At 39.4% G+C, this 27,787-nt stretch overlaps 2 protein-coding genes across 2 annotated transcripts in view; both read left to right on the top strand.

Annotated features, from left to right (window-relative positions):
* The window catches only part of AMTN (amelotin), a 39,861-nt gene extending 38,171 nt beyond the window's left edge, over positions 1 to 1,690 (top strand). Inside the window, exon 8 of the mRNA XM_044225919.1 lies at positions 1,500 to 1,690. Coding sequence (XP_044081854.1) covers positions 1,500 to 1,690 — 191 coding nt within the window. The remainder of the gene's footprint in view (positions 1 to 1,499) is intronic.
* Positions 1,691 to 17,302: 15,612 nt separating this feature from the next.
* AMBN (ameloblastin) lies at positions 17,303 to 26,183 on the top strand. The gene is made up of 9 exons (XM_044224899.1): positions 17,303 to 17,387; positions 18,691 to 18,738; positions 19,239 to 19,349; positions 20,763 to 21,002; positions 21,891 to 21,929; positions 22,194 to 22,253; positions 22,347 to 22,391; positions 22,793 to 22,837; positions 25,169 to 26,183. The coding sequence occupies exons 1-9, from the start codon at positions 17,367 to 17,369 to the stop codon at positions 25,703 to 25,705; spliced, it is 1,146 nt and encodes a 381-aa protein (XP_044080834.1). The 5' UTR covers positions 17,303 to 17,366; the 3' UTR covers positions 25,706 to 26,183.
* Positions 26,184 to 27,787: the final 1,604 nt, after the last annotated feature.

The raw sequence follows: 27,787 nt of genomic DNA, 5'->3' as shown, positions 1-27,787 counted from the left end.
TGCTTGTCCTGCCTCACCCCATCTTAGGTCAGAGCGATCATTCAGAAGGAGAGACACTGTTTGCTACAACTTCCAACAATCTACGTCTGCCTAGCGTATTGCAAGACCTCATGAATATTCATTATAGTTCTATGTCCTTTAAAATCATTATCAGCCACCACATTTCTCTGGGAATCATCTGGAGAAATGAAACAACATGGCAAATGTACATTTTTGAATTCTTTAATGTCTATCTCAGAAATATTTTTAGGCCATGCTCTTTGAGAAATACTGCTCCTGTTTTAATGGGTTTCTTAACTGAATCACAAGAAGCCTAATATTTAAGGTGTGCTGACTCTACTGGTTTACTCTCTGTTAATGACCATTTCTTTGGTTTTTTGGGGAAAGATGGCCTATCCATTTCTTGGTTTCTCTAGCCTATGTTTTCCCCGGGTAATTACCCCCAGAGACACCTTCAGACATTGCCTACCAGACAGAAATGTGGATTGAACATAATGTGATCTTCCAACTCGGTTTAGGCCTTTAATCAGAGACGGCCAGTTCTGACCAGCTCTTCCAAAACAAACCAGTACATTTTCCTGCCTCTGAATGATAGGTACAAATGATGAAGCTTAGCTAAGAAATGCACAAGGAGGGGCACCTGGGTGGCTCAGTGGGTTAAGCCTCTGCCTTCGGCTCAGGTCATGATCTCAGGGTCCTGGGATCGAGCACTGCACCTGGCTCTCTGCTCAGCGGAGAGCCTGCTCCCCCCACCAACCCCGCCTCTCTGCCTGTGTGTGATCTCTCTCTCTGTCAAATAAATACATAAAATCTTTTTAAAAAGAAAGGAGGAAATGGACAAGGAGCCCATACCTGTAACACTAGTATGTCAACACAGAGTCCACACCTGCAGACCTCTATGCCATCACCTGCAACTCCACGCATTAGTGTGGTAGAAACTGCCTGCTTTTGCCTTGTTTTCTTAAAAGAAGAGAAGAAAAGAAAGGAAAAAAGGAGGAGCCCATTACCAAAATGAAAGTAATTCAGTCAAATGCCCTAGGCTTCCTTCTGTTTTAATAACTACGATGAATTCATATTGTGAATTAACATTATGAATTAATATACAACACCTCCAAAGCATGTTAAAGTCTCAACGTAAATAATGCTGCATTAATATAACCTCTTGAGGTCCAGTTTCCTCTGGGGCAACAGCACCGTGTGAATTTGGGAGTCCGACTGACCTGGATTCGAATTCTGACATGCTTATCAGATAATGTATCTTTAGAAAGTCCTTAACCTCTCAGAGCCCATGTTGCCATCTCTAAGGCTGGGGAAAATAAGGCTTACTTAGAGAGAGCTTAACTTACTTACTTAACTTAACTTACTTACTCTCTTACTTATTAGAGAGCCAGTATGAGAATTACACGAAATAACCTAGGAAAGCACCTGTCCACTTTCCATCATTGAGCAGACATTTAACAAGTGGTACTTTTTCTCGTTTCTATCCCCCCTTCCCCCAGTGCAATGCAAGGATCAACCCGGTTGCACACGCACAGGTGACGACACAGGAGAAGTGACCGGAACGTCCTTAGACAGAAAGCTGAGGATGAAGGGGAAGGACCTTCGCCCTGATGCCTTGCCGCCCCTTCATCTGAGGCAGATCTGTCTGCAGCAGCCAGAGTGGCCAGATATTAGTTTATTTATTGGCTAAATCATTTATTTAACAAATATCAAGCCCTATTAAGTCACTGCTACATATCTACAGTGAGAGAGCTGTGGGCTTCGGACCCAGATGAATCAGCAATTTGATTCTATAATTTATCTGCATGGCCTTGAGCTCCTTGATGCTTATTTCTATATCTAAACAAGGACCATAATAATACTGTCTCCTGGGGTTCTCGTGAAGAACGAATATAATAATATAGGGACAGTACGGGGCGAAGAGTGGAAGTCAAATCTAACAGAGAGTCTTCCCCTGCCCCCCTCACTTGATGCTAGATTTTGTAACGTCCTGGGAAGCACAGAACAACGGGTCAGGGATAAACACATCCTGTGGTTTAAGGAGCAAATACATGTGATTCAAACTGTGTACTTCCTCTATTATTTTTGCTGGCAGTTTTGTATCTCTCTGCACTTCTGTGTTTCAGCCAGAAACGCTGAGACAACAGAAGGAAAGCAACAGGATCTCGGTCTTGTCTGAATACAAAACCCTAGTTGCCCTCTGGAAAAATTCATTCTTACACTTGAAGGTCAATCGGTTTCGGGGCCAACACGTTTACCAATATCAACCAAACATTACCTATCTCTATCTACAATTCAATAAAATCCTCCAAACTCTTCATCCCTGGGACTCCTATGGTCAAGAAATTAAAAAAAAAAAAAATTTTTTTTTAATGACATTTAACCCAACATTTCATACATGCTGTGAAATATAGTGTCTCAGAGTCAGGATAAGATTCCTGAATCACTACCGTAATCCATATCTGTCTGGAAATAGTTGAAGTCACTTCTCAGAAATGTACTTCTCTTTAATTTAAATTAAAATTAAATCTGGAGTAAATCATCTTGTGAAACGCAAGTTCTCATATACATCACAGAACCAGGAATGCTGCATTCCTTAAGCTTATCAGAGAGGGAGTTATGTCACATGAGTGTGTTTTCAAATAAATGGAATTTACAGTGGTCCCACTTCCTGCTCCACTCACCCCAACTTATTCAGAAGTGAGTTCTAGAAAATGGAGAAGAAAATGCAGACATGGGGGAAGAGGGGCAAACGTGACATTCCAAATTCAGAGCAGTGTAGACAGGCTGAAAAAAGAGGTGTTTCAAGCTGGAAATTTCTGTGACATATTCGTCTATAGTTATTGACCCAAAACTGAAAGATTTTAAAGAACTTAGTCTTACGAGTCTCTGGGGCATGTGCAGTCCTTTAGAAGGTGTCCGTAAGGGACGCAGAACAAAGGAAACAAGGAATTCACTGATCTGCTTGCTCCAAGTTCCAATTTTAAAGAAAGGGGGAGTTAAAAGTGTCTCATCACCTTCTTCTGGTCTGTTAAGCCAGCCGGGGTTGGAAAAGAGATCGTAACTGGAGGCCCAAGCTCTTTTTATCTACGCGAATGTTGCTAGTGGTTGCCCTTGAAATGGATAAGAACTCCAACACATTCCACTATTTTAGAGGCAAAACATCTATAATTCTACCTCTCTGCTTCCTAGACCAAAAAATAAAAATACTATCTAACCTAATTGTACGTCACAGTGACGATTACAAACACGTGTTCCTGTTTCAACAGGGGCTTCTCAAGCATTAAGAAACAGTAGACTCTGTATCAGGGATGCCTGGGTGGCGCAGTTGGTTGGACGACTGCCTTCGGCTCAGGTCGTGATCCTAGAGTCTCGGGATCGAGTCCCACATCAGGCTCCCAGCTCCATGGGGAGTCTGCTTCATTCTCTGACCTTCTCCTCGCTCAGGCTCTCTCTCACTGTCTCTCTCTCTCAAATAAATAAATAAAAAATCTTAAAAAAAAAAAAAAGAAACAGTAGACTCTGTATCAGGTGTCCCTGGGCTGTGTTTTTATGTTTTCGTTTTGTCTGTTTTTTATCTTCGTTGTTGGTCTCAGCTATTATTTCTGGTGACTCTGAGTGTCTCTAAAACTAGAAATACCTCTCCATCCCTTCTGATTTTCTTACGATCTAAACATGATAAAATGGTGACCTGTATTGGAACTGTAACTCAAATTAGGATAAAAGGAGCCAACAAAATGTCTCGTAAGTACATGGGCTTTAGCACTACGTGCTCTCTGTTTTGGTGGCTTTGAAGAATTTTCTGTTTATTTCTCCGTTCTTGAATATGTTATAGATAGTTACATTTAAAGATAAAAAAGATGCTTGAGTTAGTGAGATATGATTTCACTGGATAAATATCACGCTACCCTTTGCTTGATTCCTTTCATTTTCTCACACCCTACATACACTCCAACAGAGAATTCTGTAAGGTTTACCTTGAAAAATATCCAGAGCCTAGCCATGTTTCACCACCTCCACAGCTACGACTGTGACCCAAGCCACCACCAGCTCTCGCCTGGATTACTGCAATCGCTCCTACCCTCTCTCTGTGCCTCTGCCTTTGTCTATTGAACCTGGCCAGAACAGTCCCAATCTGATGGCAGACCACGCCCCTCGTCTGCGCAAAACCTCCCATGGTTTCCTACTTCACTCAGAGTAATAGGCAAAGCCCATGACCTATGAGGTCCTACATGACTTTCTCTGTTGCGACTCTTTCTCAACTCAACCAACATTGGCCTCTGTCACCCATCTTTAAACACACCTGGAAAAATCGCTCTGTGCACAGGCTGTTCCTCTGCCTAGAATGGACTTCTCTCTCATTTCCTTCTTCCTCATTTCTTCCTCAGATGGCCTCCTCACATGGAGACCTTCCATGGCCACCCTACCTAAAATGCCAACACACTCTTAGCAATGTTTATGCTCCTTTCCTGCTTAACATCTAATTCTTTCTTGTTGACACTTATCCGATTGTATGACTGACCCCCTAACAGGTGAGCTCTGTGAGGGGTTTTTGCTGGACTTGGTCATTCTGTGCCCAGAACACTGCCTGGTACACGTTAGATGCTCAGTGGTTGAATGTGTAAGTGAGCGATTTCAACCTCTCATTGAAGTTGCAATGGAATTCAAGCATCCAATTAATAATAATTCATCTTTTATATTCAGCTCTTTTTCACTGAGAAGTTTTAAATGTTTTGGTGCAGTTCGGCACCAGTATCAGACAGCTATGGACTGCATCCGAACTGCCACATACTCACTGTGTGACTTTGGGCAGATTACTTAATCCCACTCAACTCAGTTTCCTCATCTGCAAAATGTTGACAACAACAGCACCTGCCTAATGGAGTTGTTGTAAGTACAAATGAAATAAATGTCCAGGGCCTTGGACATGGAAAAGACTTAATAAATATAATCTATTATCTTTGTATGCATTAATTTTTATCATGTGTGTATCCAAATATTAGATGTTTACTCCGCAAAAATGCATCTATAAGTCTCTCCCGCTCTAATAACATCCTTATATGACATTCCTTTAATATTTATGCTACATCAGGAATAATTTGCATTAATTGCATGTTTGCAATCTATCAGACACTGTTCATTTTCTCCTGTGTCAATTCCTTTACTGACAGTCTTTCACGGTTGAGGAAACTGGGCCACATAACGTTGAAGTAACTTGCCCAAGACACACAGCTACAGAATCATGAAGCTCTAACCCAGTTTCACCAGTCCAACACCAGAGCCCACATTCTTTGCAATTAAGCACTTTGTAACTTATTTCCTCTTACATGATAAGACCTTTCATAATAAGGCTCATGCTAATTCATGGATCACTGTCAAGTATGGTTTCTTCAACTGGACTATAACTATTTTTGAGGAACAGAGCTTGGGTGTCTCTTTATTGTCACTGAATTTAATGTGACAGTCTGTTCATAGTGAGACTTTAATAAATGTTCTTTAACAAATTCAGCAACTAAGTGACCAGCACAGAACATTTTCCTGACTTGTTTTCCAATGATCTGCCAGAGACTTCTTCGGGCAGGGTAAAAAAAATTGCCATTTCTGTGGGAAAACTGACTCTGATGTCATCAGGCAAGGTCAAGTTTTGAAGAGCTGAAGTCATTCTGTATTGGCTTGTGGTCACCTCTCTCATTCTTCCAAAAATCCTTCTGAAGTGGGTTTATAATTGTTGTCAACTGGCAGATAATAATCCAGAAGAGAAACAAATGAATCATCATTCTAATATACAAAGCAAGCAGGTGTGTTACTTGGCAAGCTGCCAAGAACTACTGCGGCTGTTATACATATTTCTGCTTTAAGCTCCCTTGTTTGCAAAGGACCAATGCCAAATTTACTCACTGTAAGAGTTTCCAGGTAAGTGACTTTGGAATCCACTATGCAAAGAAGGCAAAAGGAATGGAAAATGAGCTCAACTTGACTCTAGTAAGTATATTTGAAATTAACTAGTGAGAAATGACTGCGAAATACAAAGCCTTTATATGGAATGCATTTTAACTTACATATTTTTTAAAGGTCTATCAAGAAATTTATATCAAACATGGCAAGAGATCAATTTGTTATATAAAATGTTTTATAATAAATGCTCAATGATATACGGAAACACATACAAGTTAATAAGACTATCAGTTTCCCTCTGGTTAATAGGCAAAAACATGAACAATTTAAAAAGTGGAAATATGGTAGTAAACAAATATGTGAGGAAAATATTTAAACTTGATAATGATCAAATAAATATATATTAAAACACCAAGTCATCATCACAAGGAAAAATTATGTAACTATGGTAACAGATGCTAATTTATCATGATCAGTTGCAATGTCAAATCATTATATATTATACCTGAAACTAATATAATGTCCCATATCAATTATACCTCAATCAACATCTACAAAAAGAGCAAAACAAAGAAAGTTAAAAAAAATAAAAACTGTGTTAACCTATTAAATTATGGGAAAAATCAATTAGATGAACAAATTCTGACAAGTGAACTGCTCTGCGTAAATCATTGGTAGTATATCAACATGGACAATTCAGCAATACTTACTAAGATTCATATAAATATGCATGTGTTTAACAGGGAACCATATTCATGGTAAATTATACTAAGAAATTAATTCAAAATATAATTTTTAAAGTATCTACTAATTTTTACTTATGGTGAAAAATCAGAAATGATCAAAAATCAAAAAACAGGAGTCTTGGGCACCTGGGTGGCTTAGTCGGTTAACCATCTGCCTTCAGCTCTGGTCATGATCCCAGGTTCCTGGGACCTAGTCCCACATTGGACACCCTGCTCTGTGGAGAGCCTGGTTCTCCCTCTGTCTCTGCCTCTGCCTGTCTCTCTGTGTCTTATGAATAAATAAATAAAATCTTTTAAAAAAAAAAGGAATCTTGAGCATCAGTTTAAAGAGCTCTTACTCAGACAACTTAAAATATAAGATTTATCTCTGTAGCTAGTTAGTATTTATAGAGCATAACTCCTGATATAAAACTATACTTACACTATCATTGTAACTATGCTAAATATGAATGTAAGATGTGTAAGTAATGTCAGAGGAAAAAAATGAAATCAGGTGGTGAGGTAGTAAAATCCTATCTAATATGTCTTTGTTTTATATATATATAATTATTACCATCATCATGTTATTTTTCTGGTTATTGTCCTTGATTATGAAATAAATAGAAGCCCATAAAAATACAAATTTCTATTATTGTCTGCAACTTTCAAAATAACTTTGACTAGCTGGCAAAAATAATTCAAATTTGACTCCTATAAGACCATATGGTAACAAAGTATCAATAGATTTCACAAAACCTTATTATCCATATTTTGTAAGATTAAAAATCAGACATAAACATTAGCCCAAAACAACATGATAATGCGTTCTGCAAAACATTAAGTAATACCTGTCAGTGTGGTGGCCTTGAGTCAGGAGCACCGTCTTTGGAGATGGACCGCCAGCCGTGCTATTAACTCTGAAGGACTGAGTTAGAAGGGGAGTACCCTTCCCAAATTCCTGTTTTCGCAGAACTTATCTCATGAGGTGGTTCATGAGAATGAAGTAAGAGAAAGAATATAAAGCACAGCATGTGGCACATGGTAACTTGTCAATAAAATAAGCCATTAATAGAAAATATAGTAGACTTTAGCAGAAGATCCATGAAACCTCTATTATTCCTCTTATTATTCTAACATATAAAAATCAACTTTAAAAATTGGCCTTCCCTGACATGAGGCTACTCGCCGCTCCTTGTTCCATTCCAATAAAGCTTAATGCGTGACGCGCCGTCAGATTCTTTCCCTGGAAAACTTAATTCTTATCAGTTCACTCAGTTATCAGCTATTGATTGAGCATTTTGACAAATATCCTTCCTTCAGGGCTCAGCATGAACCTTTGTCCCTCATGCCTGACCCCAAAGCATCCAAAGGATTTCTCCAACCTCAAAAATTTTATGGCAGTTTCCCAACCTCAGCACTATTGATGATTCAGGCTGGATAGTTACTTTCATGAGGGACTATCCTGTACATCATAGGATGTTTTGCAGCATCTCTGGTCTCTACTCACTAGATGCTAATAGCCAATCCCTCCCCCGCCTTCACTGCCAGCCAACTGCGAGAACCAGAAATATCCCTTTATCTCCCAGACATTTCTAAATCTTCCCTGCTGGGGCAAAACCATCCCTGATTGAGAATCACTGTTCTGTAGCATTCGTATTTTAGCAGTTAATCCATGTGGGATTGTGCCTTTTGATATAATATATGATTTTTAATGAAGTTATTGTTGGTGTGCCATATTTTCATTAACTGTTTTTTGTAAATCTCTCTTCTTTGAGTAAATAGCTGATAAATCCCCTACAGACAGGCGCACTATACTGTACTTCACTGCATCTGCCAATGATTGAATGGTCAGTGTCGCCTGCTATTGGATGACTCATTCATTTTGACATGGTGCATAAGAGTGAGATGGTTGTGTCTACATCCTGGTTCCACCACTCACTGACCATCACTTGGGGCAAGTTAGCTCACATCTCTATAGATCAGTTTTATCATGCATAAAAAGAGAATAGTATCTTCTTCATAAATTCATTGAGAGGATTAAATAAATTAATATCTGTAAAACACTAAAGTAATGCCTGCCCACAGTAAACACTATCTGAATATTACCTATTATAATGTACATATAAAGTCAAAGGATGCAATTTAGTGGAATGAGTGATTTCTGTTCCCACAAGAATGTTTGATATGGCGTACAAAATACGAGAATCTATCCAAAAAATTAGAGGATCACATGCAAAAAGTGATCTGTAACAAGCAGTTTGTCAAAATGTAGTGTATGAATGATGGCCAAATGACTAAAAAAATATTTGGTATCAGAGAAGGGAAAATCACAGTGGAATAGAATGGGCGGGGGAAGGAGTCACAAAAGAGGTAGAATTTGACTGGAACTTTGAAAACCATTTGTGAAGAGGTAAGAAAAGAGTTTAGGAGAGAAAGGTTCAATCAAAAACTCAAAAAGGGAAACATCATGTCATATTCTAGACAGAGTGAACAAACAAGTCTGGCTGCAGTAGAAGGTTGAAAAGGACCATGTGAAATGTTCACATTGCTCAACTATCAGGTGATAGTTGATAGTCTCACACCAGTCAGAAAGGCTAAAATTAGTAAGTTAGGAAACAACAGATGCCGGCGAGGATGCAGAGAAAGGGGAACCCTCCTACACTATTGGTGGGAATGCAAGCTGGTGCAGCCACTCTGGAAAACAGTATGGACGTTCCTCAAAAAGTTGAAAATAGAGCTAATCTATGACCCAGCAATTGCACTACTGGATATTTATCCCAAGGATGCAAACGTAGTGATCTGAAGGGGTACCTGCACCCCAATATTTATAGCAGCAGTGTCCACAACAGCCAAACTATAGAAAGAGCCCAGATGTCCATCAACAGATGAATGGATAAAGAAGATGTGGGGTGTATATATATGTATACACAGACACACACACACAATGAAATATTACTCAGTCATCAAAAAATGAAATCTTGTCATTTGCAATGACATGGATGGATCTAGAGGGTATTATGCTGAGTGAAAAAAGTCAATCAGAGAAAGACAATTATCACATATTCTCACTCATATATGGAATTTAAGAAAAAAAACAGAGGATCATAGGGGAAGGGAAGGGAAAAATAAAAAAGGACAAAATCAGAGAGGGAGACAAACCATAAAAGACTCTTACTCATGGGAAACAAACTGAGGGTTGTTGGAGGGGAAGGGGTAGGGAGAAGGGGTAATTGGGTAATGGACATTAAGCAGGACATGTGATGTGATGAGCACTGGCTATTATATAAGACTGATGAATCACAGAACTCTACCTCTGAAACAAATAATACACTATTTGTTAATTGAATTTAAAATTTAAAAAAGAAAGAAATGGACCATGTGTGAGAACAAAGCAAAATTCCAAGTCCATGTTTTGTCCCATGCAATTGACATGCTCATTAGCAATCAAAATCATTCTTACACATTTTAGTTAGTTGTTATAATTGCCCTTGGTGACTAAAATATTTGTGGCACGACCCGTAGTCCAATATGAAGCAGATCTGCAACATCTATTTCTTTCAACAAGAACAATAATAACTCATGGTGGCTGAATATTTTCTGCATATCAGATAGCATGCTGAGCATTCATCAGTGTGGTTAACTTAAATAAATTAAATTAAATCAATGCCATCCTATGGTAGACCACATTTCACATATTAAATAATTATATGAAAATACTATATATATTCAAGTTGAGTAGCTCACCCAATGTGACATGATCAGTGTCACATAAAGGCTTCAAAAGCTGTGCTTCAGCTACTGTACTGACATTTTCCACAGGATATTCTCTCTCTGGCATTTTCTTTATAACTTTTTCTGTGGTACATGCACCCTTATGTATCTTAGATCTTCTGTCATTCTGAGCTTTCTTATTTTTGCCTAATGCTGGACACGGCATTTTTCTAATTGGTGCTCTCATTTTTCTTTATACAGTTACGGTCTTGATCAGCATAACATAGCTTTCGTCAGCTGTGGTATTTCCTTAATGTCTACAATCACTGTCACTCATTCATATGCTGATAATAAAATCCATATTTCTTTGTAACTAAAATATTTAAAATTTTTAATTACAACATAAGATGTAATGGGATTATATTTTATATTTGCTAACTTTCCTGTAACATAAACCAAAAATAAAAAACTGCTAACTAGATGCAAAATGAAACCAACTTCAACTGATAACAACAATCATGATTATATGTATATATACCCATGTATAGTCTCATGTAAAATGGGAGATAATATTGGAGAACTGAATTGAAATGTTAATTTGGCTGTCTAGTTACAGAGGGCAAACTTTACATTATAGCTTTAGGAATCTTAAAAAGTCTTTGAGTGGAGCTGTGAAATGCTGAAACCAATATTTTAGGGAGGTAAGTTGGTTATACAGGAAATTGGAGGAGAAAGAAACTAACAAGTAAACATCTGGAACACAATAATCTAGGACTGAGTGTGAAGGTCATTTTTGGTAAAAGCAACATCATTTATAATATATCAGATACCTGGCTTAAGAGAAAGGCAGAATACGTGAATTCTACCAAAACATGATTATTAGCATGTCACGATCATGCTCATAAACCGTAAAAGATATATACACACACATCCCATCTCCCTGGTTAATCAAAAACTAGGAATCTTAGTCCCATGAATTTACATCACCTCTGCAGGGGAAATGCCTTCCATCAGGTCCCTTCTCTACTCTTCTTAGAGCTCATAGACCTAACTGCCACTGCTTCTCCTTTAACACACACACACACACACACACACACACACACACACACACACCGAACGTTGTCTTGTGGTCCCATGTTTCATGTAGCTTCTCCCATGCAAAGGACAATGACCCATTTACTGAGGACCCACTGTGTGGCAACTACTATACCTTTATCATCTCACCAAATCTTCAAAACAAACCAATGGTAGTAAATGATCGTCTTTATATTACAGAGGAAGAAACGAGGGCTCAGAAAGATTAAAGGATTTGATTAAGCACCATAACCAGAATAAAGAGAAGGGGAGGATGGGGTCAAAAATAACACTTTTTATTTCAATAGCACTTTGCTCTTTACAAAGCATATCCACATTCCTTATTTCTTTGCATCCCAAAAATAATTCTGTTATCACTAAGAGATGGGGTTTTTCAGGGACAATTTCTTGGATAACATTATTTGAAGATGTTAGGACTACACTTAGGTATGAAGACATCTTTCTCCCAAAATACCAGCTTCTGCAGTGTTCCCTGTAATTGGCAACATCCCTACTTCCCTAAAGACTGTACTGACTCATCCCTTCTTAAGAAACGAATCTTAAATTCGTATCCCTACCATATCTGAAATCACAGCTTTGGAAAGATCAGGAGGGGCAGAGAAATAACAAAAGAAGTTAAAGTTCAATCCACATCCAAGACATTCTTATCTGCTCATGAAGAAAAACCCATCCAAGTTGATGTTAGCCTGTTAAGTGACACAAATCTGACGAACCGGCTTCCTGCTGAATGTGTGGAAGTGGGTCTGTCTGAAGATGAGTGAGGTCAGATGAGTGCCCATTGCCTTGACTGTTTCCTGGAGAATGTTTTGATGTATACCCTCTCCCTGCAAAGAACATGCACCAAAGGTTTACCTGAAGTGATACCCTCAGAGGATCTAGTTAAAATTTCTTACAAAAGCCTGGCTAGGGCGCCTGGGTGGCTCAGTGGGCTAAGTCTCTGCCTTCAGCTCAGGTCATGATCTCAGGGTCCTGGGATCAAGCCCCACATCGTCCTTTGCTCAGTGGGGAGCCTCCTTCCCCCTCTCTCTCTGCCTGCCTCTCTGCTTCCTTGGATCTCTCTCTTTCTTTGTCAAATAAGTAAATACAATCTTAAAAAAAAAAAAGCCTGCTAATTCTCCTCTAGTATCTTCAGATATAAAACTGTCTAGGAAAATCTGAAGAAAAAATCGCAATGTATTCATTATCCGTCTAATATTTCCATGTTCTCCTTCAAGCTCAGAACGTTATTTTATGTTTCCTTCTAGACTATGTGTGTGTTAGGGTAAGGGAGGGAGGATACTTTTACGATGACAACAAATATGAGGGTGAACATCTTGAAAACAGGCGCAGGTTCACTAGCTTTATCTGCAGATAAAAACCTGCACAAACGGATAATGGTTAATTTTACACCTATTTTTTGTATATATTCCCTTCAGCTCACCAAAATGATTGTCTTCAGAACTTATGTCCATGATTCCTTTACTGTCTTGCTTGCAGTTGAGTTCCCTGAATATATACAAGGGTTGGTTTACAGTTAAAAATAATGAGCTTCCACGGGGCCAATGTCCTTGCATGCAATAAAAGGGTGTGGGCTAATTACAGGAGCAGAGTTTGGTTTTTTCCCTGTTTCTCTCCACTTTGATTGGTGGATTGGCACTTTAAATAAAGGTTTCTGGTCTTCCCAGAATGAGAGATACAGAGCGAGTCCTAGGCACAGTCCAGAAAAAAATTTAATCTTCTTAGAACTGTCTTGGTTGGCATCACCAGGCCCTGAGAACACAGTGCATGTCAGCATTGAAGGTAAAATGTGATTTTTATGATTTCCATGTGATTCTTATACATTCTTTTTTTCTATCTCTAGGTAGCTTTTATAAAGAGAATTTTTATATGTCACTAGAAGCTGAATAATAGTTTATTGTAAACCATTAGCATATTCCAGAAAAGACATGTCCTTTATACCCTATCAGCTAAGGAAAACAAATCTATAGACTTTTTTTTTTAACTGTTATTATTAGTGAGAGGGCCTAATTTAGAAAGGTATTAAAAGAATGAGCAAATCTCTTGGCTAGTCAGATTTCTGTTTGTGTAAGAGTAAAGAGGCTTTCAACTTACAGAATAAACTTCAAGAGATAATTCATTTTAGAAAGAGGAAAAGTCAGGGTACCTGGGTGTTTCAGTTGGCTAAGCATCTGCCTTCAGCTCAGATCATGATCCCAGGGTCCTGGGACCCCCGCATTGGGGGGGACCCCGCTTCTCCCTCTGCTCCTACTTGCTTGTACTCTCTCTCCTGCTCTCTCTCACTCTCTCTTTCATAGATTAAAAAAAAAATCTTCTGAAAAATAAAAAGAAAGAGAAAAGCTCAGTTTTGAGACATATTTCCCACTGATGTCAAAGGCTACTTAAAAAATCAGTGTATTCTTATTTTCAAAAAGATAGATTTGGCGTGGTTATCTGGTAACTGAAGCCTAGAGTCAGATGCTCTAACATACCTGCAAATAAAAGTTTGCTTTAAAATAATTGGTTGTATTATATTTTGAATGCATTTCAAAATTTACTCTGGAAAGAAAGTACATGGATGATATTTAATAGACCAAAATTTCACATAGTGGAAACGGTTTTCAAAATCATAATTCATTTTACAAAATGGAAATACAACATTTAAAGAGCACAGCACGGGGACGCCTGGGTGGCTCAGTTGGTTGGACGACTGCCTTCGGCTCAGGGCGTGATCCTGGAGTCCCGGGATCGAGTCCCGCATCAGGCTCCCAGCTCCATGGGGAGTCTGCTTCGCTCTCTGACCTTCTCCTCGCTCATTCTCTCTCTCACTGTCTCTCTCTCTCAAATAAATAAATAAAATCTTTAAAAAAAAAAAAAAAGAGCACAGCACGGTTGTTCCTCAGGTTCATTTAGATTGCAGCTCCATTAAAAAAAATTACTAGGTGGCTCAGTTGGTTAAGCGGCTGCCTTCGGCTCAGGTCATGATCCCAGCGTCCTGGGATCGAGTCCCACATCGGGCTCCTTGCTCAGCAGGGAGCCTGCTTTTCCCTCTGCCTCTGCCTGCCACTCTGTCTGCCTGTGCTCGCTCTCTCTCCTCTCTCTGACAAATAAATAAAATATTTAAAAAAAAATTACTAAGATTTTCTTAATTGATTGCCAATTCATTCCAAAAACTAGCAAATACAAACAAGCTGTTTAGAAACATTTAGTTGTATTTTTTGTTTTGTTTTTTGAAACTGTCGTGGCAGCAGAACAGAGATGCGGTTCATTTGAAATATTGTCTTTTAACCACTCTGAAATAAAAATGCATCTGATTTAATTCTCCAACTTAACTCCGTTTCAGATCCCACTTTTCAAAATGAAGGACCTGATACTGATCTTATGCGTCCTGGAAATGAGTTCTGCTGTGCCGGTAAGTCAAAGTTTTTTAGACTGCGCCCTAAGAGGGACATTGTTGGATCCTAGGCAGTGCTGAAGGACGTGGCCTGAAGTCCGTGCATGAACTCATCTGAATTAACCCAGTGGCAGACTTCCTACTGAGTCAGTCATAGTTGCCCAGACATCAGTCTTACCATCCAAAAGGACTAATTCAAATATATAACTTTTCTATTCAAAAAGATATTATAATATTCCAAAGGCAATTTTGAAGTCTTACTCCATTCATTCAAAGATAAAGGACTTCCGTAGCCTCCACAGGGCCAAGGCACCCTTTCATTGTCAACTACTTGCTACCTTTATGTGATTGAAATGGAGAAGAAATTCCTCCACAAAAGCGAAGTATGTTTTCTTCATTCTTAAAAGAATATTAGCCAAGTTATGATGATCCTAAACAGAGCTAAAGAGATCCATTTGAATCTAGTAATTAATCAACAGATTTGTTTTATGGGGGAGATACTGTGTGACTGACAGCTTAAGTTTCTTAAGTCAAAACGTGCCACGGCAATGGGGCTAATTGTTTGTTACAGTCCTACGCTGGGTTCACTCTATCACTTATTGATCTGATCTCCTACGAATGCAGTCCTCTAAGTCCTGAAGTACTCTGCCAGTAGTATGTGTTTCTGTGTTCATGAAGACTTTCTTCAGCTTCTATGTGCATGTGGCTGATACTGATTGAGCACTTGCCGTGTACCTAGCAATGTGCTGGGCACTGGAGGGATGAAGGTACATATGACGTGGTCTCCCCGTCTTGAGGAACTAACTCATAGTTGGACTCCAATGAACTTTAAACTATTCCAGTTCCCTGAGAAAAGAGCTTAGCTCCTTGGGTTTCTTAAAGTTAAATGTCTGGGAGGAAAGGGATAAAACTGGTTACAAGGATGAAAATCTCAATTCTACAAATAAAAAGAGCTCTATTCTATTACCCAACATGAACCTGAAGTGAAAGAAAAATTGAAGCCGCCACCCTAGCTTGCTTTTCTGTGATACTGACATCGGGGTCAGTCTCAGCCATCAACTATCTGTCGAATACTTTGATTCCTTTGACACCTCTGAAACCTATGCTGGTCCACACCCGTGTCAATCAGGTGTACCCCCAAGGGACACAATTGCTTGGGATTGCCAACTGATTGCCTGTCAAGTTAGGTGTTCTCCTTTGACTTCCTTGTTGGAAATGTATCCTCTGTCCGTTTACATTCATGTAAATATTGTCTGAATCCTGACTTGGAGCAAATGGAAAGCAAAGTAGACTTTGCCCTGTAGCTGGATCTGTCCAGGGTACCCTATTTGTGTACTGGCCAGTGAGAGGATGGAAGACTTTCCTCTCGCAGTCCTCTCAAATGCTGAACAACCTGCTCACGTCCCCGCCACAAACACACACATCACTCTTCCTGTCTACACACCTGATCTTTTTCTCTGCCTGGAGTATTTGTTGCACATTTATAATTCCTTTCCCATGATCCATTGCTAAAACTGAATTCTTTGGAGAAATTTGCACCAGAGGGTGAGGTTTTATCTGTATAAAAAAGCAAAAGGTGGAGTATAGATAAGATACTCAAGAATCTAACCCCGAACTTCTTACTCATAAAAAATAAATAATCCCAATATATTTAGTGGACACTCTGTCAGCATTTGGGGTATAAATGGAGGAAGGAAGGAGTTAAGAACTTGTGACTCTCAATAATAAGGATTTCCAAAGAACCAGAGACCGTCAAAATGTACTCTAATTCTTACTCCTCCATTCTTCATGTTTTTCTACCAATATTTGTGTGTATTACTAAGGATTGCCTTAGAAAGAAAAATGTCTCCCACTTTAAAAAATGTGTAAGTATAACTGTATTTTTAACAACTTTTAAAAACTTTTAAATGAGCACATTAAGTATAATGACACTTGATAACTAGAATTTTTAAAATTTTACTTAAAATTTATTTTAAAAATTGTATCTTGGATATGAACCCCAAAATACAAACACAGATCAATAGATTTTTACATAAAATAAACTTTCATGAAAGATGACAGATGATTGTTGAATCCCCTTGAATGGGTGGCAAGTTAGGTTTTGCATTTGGTTTTGCTGAATACCATGATCTCAGCCACATTCCATTAACCAGAAGCAGGTAAGTTTGCCAAATGTGCAAGAAACTTAAGCTTAAGTTTGTCCCTTTTGTTTTTCCATGGGATAAATTTTTAGAATACAAAGTACTCTTGGTATTCTATTTTGTAGTTTTATTTTATTTCTTGTTTTCAATGTAACCTCCAACTAAATCAAATTTTGCTACATTAAGATACAGACAAAGGATAGATGGTTCATGTGGAAACAAAATTATTAAGTATGGTGTGAATTTCCCAAATGATTTAAATTCCTCTTTCTCCTACTTAAAGGCTCAAGTCAAAAGCCCTCAGCTGACCTCTATGCACTGGGTTAGCTTTGTATTCCCAGAGTGCATTTAAAAAAGGTTCTCAACAGAGATCTCAAAATTATTCTTTTTTCCATCTAGGTGTTTCCTCAGCAACCTGGGACACCAGGCATGGCTAGTTTGAGCCTGGAGGTATGTATTGTCAGAGTATTACATTTAATTGTATAGTCCTAGAAAGAGAAACACCATGGGCTGGTTCTGTTTTCCTAGCTGGAAGTCAGGACTTTTCTAGAGAAACTTCAGAGAAGTGTATGACATTTATTAGAGCCTCATATTATCATTTTACTGCAATTTTAAACTCTCAGGTATCTTAGGAATGTCATCTGTGTGTGAATCAGAACAATACTAATATTTAATACCTAATATATATTATATCTACTTAATAACTATATTAACATAATTACTACATTAATTAAAACATTGTCCTGAAGCCACACATGGTTTATATTTAATTCCATCACCTCATGGTATTTTATATGAAAATATTCCCATGAAGAAAATTTACCTTACAAAATGTAGCTGTTTATAAGAACTCCAATGGATCACACTAACCTTGTTCTATAGTTCTATAGTACCTGTTTCCTACTGTGTCTACCTTCCTGTAGTTCTCATAACTAATAATAGTGCTTAGAAAAATCTCAACATGATAGAAATATTTGACCAAATCAATAGAAAATATTGACAGTTCTGAGTAGAAAAATATTTATGAGATCACAAATTTTCCATAAGACCTAGCAGAATTTATTTGTAGCATGACAATCTGGGGGAATCAATACTTACATAGGCTAGAAGCTTATTCTGAAAGGAAGCTAATTTCATTGAGTTATTTTTTTTCTCACTTTCTAGCTTAAAAATCAACTTAAAGCCCTCTAAATCTCTTCCCATTAAATTGAGATTGACTTTTCGTTGAATTGTCAACATTCTTGGTCATCTATCCAGATGGTCACCATTTTCCCCAAGATTTTTTGTATTCATTATTTTGAGGCCTTTTTTATTTGGAAAGGAGGAAGGGTTTGTTTTGTTTCATTTTGATTTGTCTTTTTTTTTTTTTTCCTCTTTGGGGGCTGGATTTATAAAAGGCAAAATAAATTAAGTGGGAGGGAGTCAACGAAACAATATTCTTGCAGTTAAATTTCTATTTCAATTGAATGAGCTATTTTCCAATGTTTCAATGAGAGCCCCACTTAAATGATACTTTTTCTCTTATTTGATTAGTGATTTAAAAAGCAAGCTTACTAATTTAATGGCAAGAACAACAACAATAGCAAAACCACATTTAACATTTCTACTTCTCAATAATGATTTGTGTCTATTTTTATTTTATTCAAAATGACCCACCACAAACTTTGTGCTAATAATACCATATGTTGACAAAATAGTTGTATCATACAGAAAATATATGTGGCAAACACTAACCCACTTTTTTTCTTGTTAGACAATGAGACAGCTGGGAAGTTTGCAGGGACTAAACATGCTTTCTCAGGTAAACCGCGTTTCAAATATCTCTTATTGCAAGAATTAATGGAGGTGGCGGTAGTGATATTAACAACAACATCATAACTCTTAAAATGTGTTAGTGAGTAGACATTATCCTAAATTTTGGAAGAAAAAATGACTAACTGAAATAATCTAAAACAAAATAAGATCCTGGGATGGGATGGTAGGTAAAACAATATGGAATTTTCTTGAGTAAGAAAAAAAGCTCAAATTTTGTGCCATTAGTTTTATTAAACAGTCCAAAATAAGGGGGCTCAAAAAGCTAAATCTTAAGTAAGTTTATGGAAATGTTGCAGTCTGGCTCAGAATGGAAGGGAAGTCTGTTGGAAGAGAATATTTACCCACCCATACGAAATTCACTGATGCCACGCTTACTTTTGCTATCTCTACACTTTCCGTGGATTTTATAGAAAATGATAACCAAGTTTAAGCCAATACTGAAATAAAAGCATGTGGTTTTTTTTTTTTTTCCCTGCATGCCTTTAGTATTCAAGATTTGGTTTTGGAAAATCATTTAATTCTTTGTGGATGCATGGTCTCCTCCCACCACATTCTTCCTTCCCATGGATGAGACCAAGGGAACATGAAACTCAACAGGTAGGTTACTTACATCGATGTGCTTGACACTTCAAGCTTTAAAATATTCCCCTCTTGGTCTTCTCTAAATTGTCATAAACTAGCTACAGACAGATCATACTAATGAACAGAAAGTGATCCAAATATTAATAGATCAAATCCTATAATTGTTTTTAGTACTTAGGAAATTTTTAAATAAAGTGGCCCAAACTTTCGACCTATTTATACATTTACTTCACATAGGAAGATACGGCCTCCAAAATATAGTAAGAGACTTACATTAACAACACGAACAATAACAACAGATAAACTGTCTTCAAGGTGGAAGCAGACGATGGCTTGGACAACTCTCATTTTAGTCAAGATTCCCCAGATAATTATTCAAAACTGTGCTTAAAATGATGCCAAATCCCTGGGTAAAATACCACAGACCCTGGAGCCATCAAAAATACATCCTTCAGTTCACCGTTAGTTGTTAGGTGACTGAGAAACGCATGCGCCCAACTGTAGAGTGGAAGTGAAAGGGAAAACATTTAAGAATGGCTCCAAGGTCCATGAAGTTTCACATCCGCCTGGGGGATAAGACAAGACCCTGTAGGACAAGGTGCCAAATTGTGAGGAATAAGTAATAAAAGCCGTGGGCGTTTCAAGATACGTAGTAGCTGGAGAGGCAGAGCAGAGCCAGATTAAGGAGAGACTTCCAGGACACTTCGAGGATCTTGCAAAGGATTTAAAAATAACAAGGAGCCCTTCACCACAGTTAATTTCAAAAAGGAACAAATAAACACGGTTGTTTTAACCAGAACCTTTGATTCCAGAAGGCCTTCTGTGACAAGCAGCATTACTCACTAATCCACATTTCACGGGACCATAAATTATGCTAATAGTGACTGTTTCTCCACTTGCTTGTTTCCAGAATGGACTCCATGATGCAGGAACTTGGCATTTTATTTAATAATTGATTCTCCTTTCATTAACAGAAAAATATATATTATTTATCCTATGCCAGGCATTTGTTATGAACCGTGTTAAGTCCAAGGCCAAAAAGACAAGAAACACATATTATTGTGTCTCAGTGGACTGGGGGCAGAGATAACTAACAAATCCCTGGATCCAGTGAGAAAGTGGTAGAACAGACACGCCTGTAGGAACTCGGAGGAGGAAATGACGACTCCACCGGGAAGTCCAATAGTTCTCCGTGTTCTTGAGCTCAGGTAGTCCCAGAGGAAGCCAGGGAGACAGAGCAGACCCCCCTCCCCCCCATAACCCTGCCTGCACATAAATCGGTGCTTCCTACATAAACATAGCTCCAAGACAATTCCCCGAGACTCTCCTGCAAGCAGAACTTTTCTCAAGCCCTTTGCTTTAGAACTTCTAAATACCACAGCTCAGAGAGCGCTCCCTTCCTGACACGCCTCTCAAATTTCTCTGCAGTATGAATATTCTTTGCCTGTGCATCCCCCACCTCTCCCATCGCAGCCATCCCTGCAGCCTCAGCAGCCAGGACAGAAACCCTTCCTCCAGTCCGCTCTTGTGACCGACGTCCAGGACACCGCCCCGCAGAAGGGAGGACCTCAGCCTCCGGCTTACCAGGGACAACCGCCCTTGCAGCAGGCAGAAGGGCCGATGCTCGAACAGCAGGTGGCGCCGACAGACAAGCCACCAAAAGCCGAGGTAATTCCCCTTCTCTGAAGTCAAATCAGGCTTCCCCACTAACTCAGAGAAGGAAAACTGATTTGCGGAGCCCGTTTCAATAATCGGAACTTCCAGGCATAATGTACGACAATACAGATATGTTTTTAAGCAGCTGACATATCTGGGAGTAGTACAGAAATTTCCATTCCTGTCCTCTGTCATCAGAGACAAGGCATGGATCCTAAAAGATACCGTGCCTAGAAGATCGTTCCTTAGCTGCAAAAAGATGAAAGCTTTCAGAGGAAATAGGGCAGCCCAGAGAAGCCCGCTCTTCCTATCATCGGGATGTTTTTCTTTGTTGGAAGGACTGAAAGAAGTGATTGATCCCACAGCATTGCAAGTAGCATTTGGGATTATTATTTCTCTGTCTCGTAGCGAGAAGGTGATCATGTAATAACGTAGAGACCAGAGCAGTGGGAAGAAAGGAAGGTACCATGTAACAAGTATGTGGCAGGTGTTTGACAGTTCCCATATTATCCTGATGATATTCTTATAAAGATAGATATTATCATCCCTTTTAAAAAGAAGACTTTGACAAGTTATAAAATGTTCCCGGTATTACCAAATAATTCAGTGGCCGCACCAGGATTCAAACCAACCTGGCATGCTCTGATTCCCAAACTCATTGCTTTCTACTCTGCAAAACAAAGCAAATTCGTGGTAGACAAGCCCTGTCTCCCGGCCCGTGCACTTGAGACATGACAGTAAAACCCAGTTGTTATCTCTTGGGTGTACTGTCCAAGACTAAATGAAAGTGAAAATCAGGAAACTCATTTTAGATTGTTTTCTCATAGTCATAAATAAGATAAGAGTGTATCCAGTTCTATTTTTATGGGTTAGTAACTTTCATGTTTATCTGTAATACAGCTACCAGGAATGGATTTTGCGGATCTGCAAGGTCCATCGGTAAGTACAGATCTCAGTGAGACGCTTTCTTGGGGGAAATATCTATACTTCAAGAAAGAAGAGTGCAAAATGTTCATTGCCCCATTTATCCATGAATGTGAAGTATAATGCTTTCCTTTGTTTTCTTAAATATTAAATACTTATTTGGTATGCTAATGAGCCAGAAAATGCTATTTTCTGTAACTCTTAGAAATGGCCATAATGGGAGGCTTTCCTAAGTTATAGCAAAAATCAATTACTGATTCTGATTTCTACCACTTAAAGGTGTTCCAAATAGCCCGTTTGATATCTCGGGGACCAATGCCACAAAATAAACCATCGCCAGTAAGTTTTTTAAAAAGATGTCTTTGTCTACAATTTACTTTAAATTTTATCTTGGAAAATGCATTTTATAATGATTATTGCATTTATATTTAGCTTTATCCGGGAATATTTTACATGTCCTATGGAGCAAATCAACTGGTAAGTCTGTATCCTACAAAAAATACCATTGTAAATTAAATGTTATCTTAAGAGCTAAAATTATAAAATCTAGGCCTCACACAAAAGAGCCCGTATTCTCTGAATGCCTAAATGGGCAACTGAAATAGCTGGAGCCACACTTTCTATTTTAATAACTCTGGCCAGACACACGCGCGCACACGCACACACGTAGTAGCATTAAAGAAAAGGTACATTTTCTATCTGAATTATCCAAATTGGCCACATTTATTCAATAATGACTCATCTCTCCACTTGACTCTGCTTCTGGGCACGGCATTAACATTAAGTCTTCAGGAAAAGCTAAGTGACTTTTAACTTTGTCTTGAGTAGCTAATAGGATAATAGGAATCTGCTATTGATGCCTGTTTCTTTTTGAACAGAACGCTCCTGCCAGACTTGGCATCATGAGTTCAGAAGAAATGGCGGTGAGTAATGTCTTCAAATTCTTATTAAAATAGTGGTCTGGGGAGAGCAGTCACAGATGACTTCCTGCAAGAGGCATTAGCCATGAATGTCATTGAATAATATACTGCACAGGACTCCAGATGGTTTGACTCCAAAACCAAAAACTTGATTCTTATGCAACATGCAAAGATTTCCCCATGTTTCCCATATCATCATTTCTGAGCAATGACCATTCTAGAACATGGGATTTGCCCCATTTCTTGAATATGAGCAGGGGAGAAACCACTCTTGAAAAGCCATTATCACTGAATAGCATATGCTCAAACCAAAAGAAGAGATTTATCATTAGTACAGAATTCCTGCTTCCTCTTGGACTATTAACCCCTCGAGACGACAATTCAACAGCATTGCAAGTCATTTAGACCTCAAAATCAAGAGGTCAAAAAGAAGAAGAAAATGAACAAGTTTATGTAATTATGTCATGTTCAGTACAAGTGTAGTTCCCCATCTGTCACCATACAACACTTCACAATGTCATATACATGAAACTAACGTGACATTGGGTGTCAACTATATTCAGATTGGAAGAAAAAAAAAAAGAAAAGAAAACCAACAAAATTTAAAAAGTGATTAGTATAAAACCCAAGTGCATGAATGAGTTCATGTGAGCATATTCCTTTTCTACTATCCATGCATATGACCACTTTGAAATTTGAGACCGATAGACTTGCACAATTTTATATTTTCCCTCAGCGATTTCTACCAGTTACATCTGTTAGAACACAAATCAAGACAAGCACCATACTAAATTAAGTCATTATCCACTACAGTCCTATCAAATGAATAAATACAGATACACGCTATCAGTGACAGAACACTGGCATCCCAACATTCTGGAGGGCCTTCTGTGAACGAGATGCAGAGAAAGACGCTACAGAGACAACACAAATTAGATAAGGTTTCTGTTTGCAAGGAGCTTCCTGTCTCACCAACAGAAAATGTAGATATAAGGGCAGATAGTGTCAAAATGATGGGATAAAGGGCAACAGGGCTATGAGAGAGGGAGGAGGGAGAGGAAGTTAGCCCAGCCTAGGGGCTCCAGGAGATGATATGAGAGGGGAGATGTAGACAGTGGAGATCCAGGGGAAGGTAGGAACAAAGAATACTGGATCCACATACCACCAACTCAACTGGCCAAAAATTCAAGCGAGTGTTAATTATCATCTTATAATCTTAATTAATTTATAGTTTGCCTCAGTTTATAGTCTGCTCAAAAGATTTTGCTGCAGCTTATGAAAAAAAAAACACAATAAATATAACCAAAAATTGAAGATAAAATTTTAAATGAGTCAAAATTGTAAGAGAGATTACAAAAATGCAAGTTTTAAGATTCTGCACAGATACTGTAAATAGCCCAAGATGTTGGGTTGGGCATTTTTAACAGCAAAGGCAGAAAAAGGAAATATGGTCAGTTCTACAATTCTAACTGTCCAGAGGAAGAAAATATTTCCACCCCTCCGGAGACATCAAGCTTCTTTTTCTCCACATGTTCAGAAAGAAAGAAAGAAAAAGAGAGGGAGAAAGGAAGAGAGAGAGAGAGGAAGGAAGGAAAGAAGGAAATCTTATGAGAGGCTTCAATTATTTTAGAAATGATGTTGACCTAGTTCTCTAAAACATCCCTCAACAAACTCAGCAACGGATCCATTTTTCTGTGTTTTATGATGGTATTGTCTATTTTGCCTGCTTATTGTATTCTTAACATTAAATTCAAACTCTCTTTTTTTTACATATTTTTATTTTTACATATTTCATATTTTTTACATATTTTTTCTTTTTTTTTCTTTTTTTTTCCAATTTATTTATTTTCAGAAAAACAGTATTCATTATTTTTTCACCACACCCAGTGCTCCATGCAAGCTGTGCCCTCTATAATACCCACCACCTGGTACCCCAACCTCCCACGCCCCCGCCACTTCAAACCCCTCAGATTGTTTTTCAGAGTCCATAGTCTCTCATGGTTCATCTCCCCTTCCAATTTACCCAAAAGCACATTTGCCTATAGCCTTGCTTCTGCCCTGCTTCCCCGCATGTCTCCTTCTCCCGCTTTCATCCAGGCATGGCAAAGGGTGTCCCCCTATCTTTCACAGAAGTGAGCAACCAGAAAAGTCCAAGGCCCTCTCCTTTCTACGTCAAAGCCATTTTGGTGAGAAGTGTGCTCACGCAAAGTCTCAGTCAACTCCTTGTTTCCTATCAGCTTTTTGTGGTTTCTCGGCGAAGCTGACCACGTGCGATTGCATAGTATACTTCATCATATGTGATCATGGTGTCTTCGGTCAATGGTTTTTCCCCAGGGAGGCCGAGGAAGCCCCATGGCCTATGGAGCCATCTTCCCAGGATTTGGAGGCATGAGGCCTCACCTTGGAGGGATGCCCCGCAATCCAGCTATGGGTGGAGACTTTACTCTGGAATTTGACTCCCCAGTCGCCGGAACCAAAGGCCCTGAGAAGGGAGAAGGCGGTGCCCAAGGCTCCCCTTTGACCGAGCTCGACCCAGCCAATCCAGAAAGCCCAGCTCTCCTGCCAGAGGTAGCACCTGGAGCCCTGGGAGGGCTTCTTGCTCATCCAAAGGGCAACGACCCCAACATGGCAAGAGGCCCAGCTGGGCAGAGTGGGGGACCCCTCAGGGTCACCCCAGCAGACGCTGACCCACTGATGACCCCTGGATTGGCTGATATTTATGAGAATTACGGTGCTGATGTGACCACACCTCTGGAAGAAACGCCCACGGATACCACAGCGAGCCCGGACACTCAGCAAACGTTGATGCCAGAAAACAACGCACAGCAGCCTCAGGTTATGCACGATGTGTGGCGTTTCCAAGAGCCCTGAGAGCCTGGAGATTATCAGCTTCCTTCTGTATGCACAAGCTCCCCAGCTTTGTCCCCATAGTGTATCTTTCTGCTAACACACTACCCTTCCGCAGCAAAGGCATTGAAAATGCTAAGCATATATTAATAAATATAAGTGGCTAGAAATAGTGTAGGTCCCCTTCTTGCTTTCACTCTCTTACTGAAGTAAAATGTATCGACCATCTCTATGATTTAGAATCACTATTAATGATATTAGAGCAAGTCTATGGGTCTCTGCATTGGAAAATCACTGTTTCTCAGCTGTCTTTGGTATTACAGAATTTCTCTAACTAGCATGACACTGTTATATCCAGGAAATGTGACATTGCTTCAACATGTTTCTCTAGGCCAAGGCACATATTTGCAGAATTATGAGATATATTATTCAAACATTATTAAACAGGGATTGGTGAGCAATCCCTGACTGGTATTACTGAGTTTGGTATATTGGATTTAAAATTCTCATTTGTAGAGCATTTTATTTAATCTAGTAAAAATACTTAGCCTGTTTTAAATAAAGAATTTTTCTCATTGGAAAATATCAGGAATTATATGTTCATTATTTACATATATTCAAATGGTTAAGAAAGGCATATGCATTCCCTCTCCATGCTACTCTTCAGCCCATTTTATTTGATTTGTTCATTCTTTCATGGAAAGTTTACTGAGTAACTACCAATGTCCCGGGCCCTGGCTAGGCAACAGGGACACAGCCCCTTCCCTAGTGCTTATAGTGGGAATGTTTGAACAGCGGACAATCGCAATTTGTTCTGCTATAGAAACGGCCACTCTGGACGAAATCACCTACTTAACATATATTATCTCACAACAACACTGCAAGGTAGATATTCCCAAACCCACAGCACGTGTGAAAAATGCTATGACAATGCCAAGCCCTGGGTGTCCCCGAAGCCATAGAAGCCTAAGAAGCCTTGGAGGGCCTGGGACGGGTCAGATGAGTTTTCTCAGACAGTATTGAAAGCATTTGCAGAACAAGGCCTCCAGGAGGAAGAAACCCAAGAAGAATCATGTGGGTGCCGTGTGAGAATGAGCTCATTCCTGTGAAGTGTTCTGGATAAAAAGGGAACCAGAAAATGATTGTTACTTGTCACCGAAGCTAGGTATGGGTCAGTCAGGACCATTGGCCTAAATGAAGAGGTTCTGAGACCAGATCTGGTCGCCTGTGGAAAGTAGCCTCCTGCCCCATTCTGTCCACCTCCTCCCCAGTTGCCTGGCCAGCTCTTAGACTCTACAGAACTCAGACCCCCCTCTATCCCCTATGGGTTCTGGGGATACAGTCCAGGAAAGGCGCTCTGAGGCCTCCAGACCTTGGACACTTCAGGAGTTTTAGCAGGAGCACAAGGCACCCCCTGTTGTCTCCCTCTTTTCAGGCAGAGCTCCGCTCACCCCCACTCTGTGGCGGGAGACCTGCAGATTACAGTTCAGTGTGTGCCTTGTAGCAGCTCCGGCAGAGGCGCGAGGGTAGGAAAACGAGGTCCACATGAGCCAGCAAGCTAGACGTTCTCCGACCAAGAGTGCGGTAAAAGACGTACGGACGGATCTGGGTTCGACCTTCATCTATGAGCCTTTGGAAGTGAGACTTACTTCTCTGATCCTGTGTTTTCATTTCTGTAATGGAGCTAGGACCCAACCCACCTCCCAAGGTTGTTGTGAGAACTCTAGGACATGAAGTTCTCATTGAAAATCGCTGAGTCCCAGCAGTTTCCTCCTTTTCCTACTGGTCCTTCTCACGAAGAGAACCGTGCAAGAGAGCAACAATGAGAAGGGAACCGAATTGTTCCCGTTCTCTGATGAAGTGGGCTTTTCCACGGAAACTCCGCATACCACCGGCTGCTTCTTTGCAGTTGAGAGTGAGCATTTGTGAGATCGTACACGCTGGTTTCCCTGGTGGATGTTGTCATACCAAGGTCTCCCTTTTGGCAGGCCGGGCACTGAACAGCGCTGATAGGTAGATCAGCTTTGACCGGGGGGATACAGTGTTCCTGAGCCCTTGAATAACCTCTCTCCCTGCCACCACGTCCACCTCAAACACGGGTCCAGT

The sequence above is a fragment of the Neovison vison genome, chromosome 11, assembly GCF_020171115.1.
Source record: "Neovison vison isolate M4711 chromosome 11, ASM_NN_V1, whole genome shotgun sequence".
NCBI classification, from domain to species: domain Eukaryota; kingdom Metazoa; phylum Chordata; class Mammalia; order Carnivora; family Mustelidae; genus Neogale; species Neogale vison.
The sequence above is the reverse complement of the archived record's forward strand: the minus strand, read 5'-3'. Positions and strand labels throughout refer to the sequence as shown.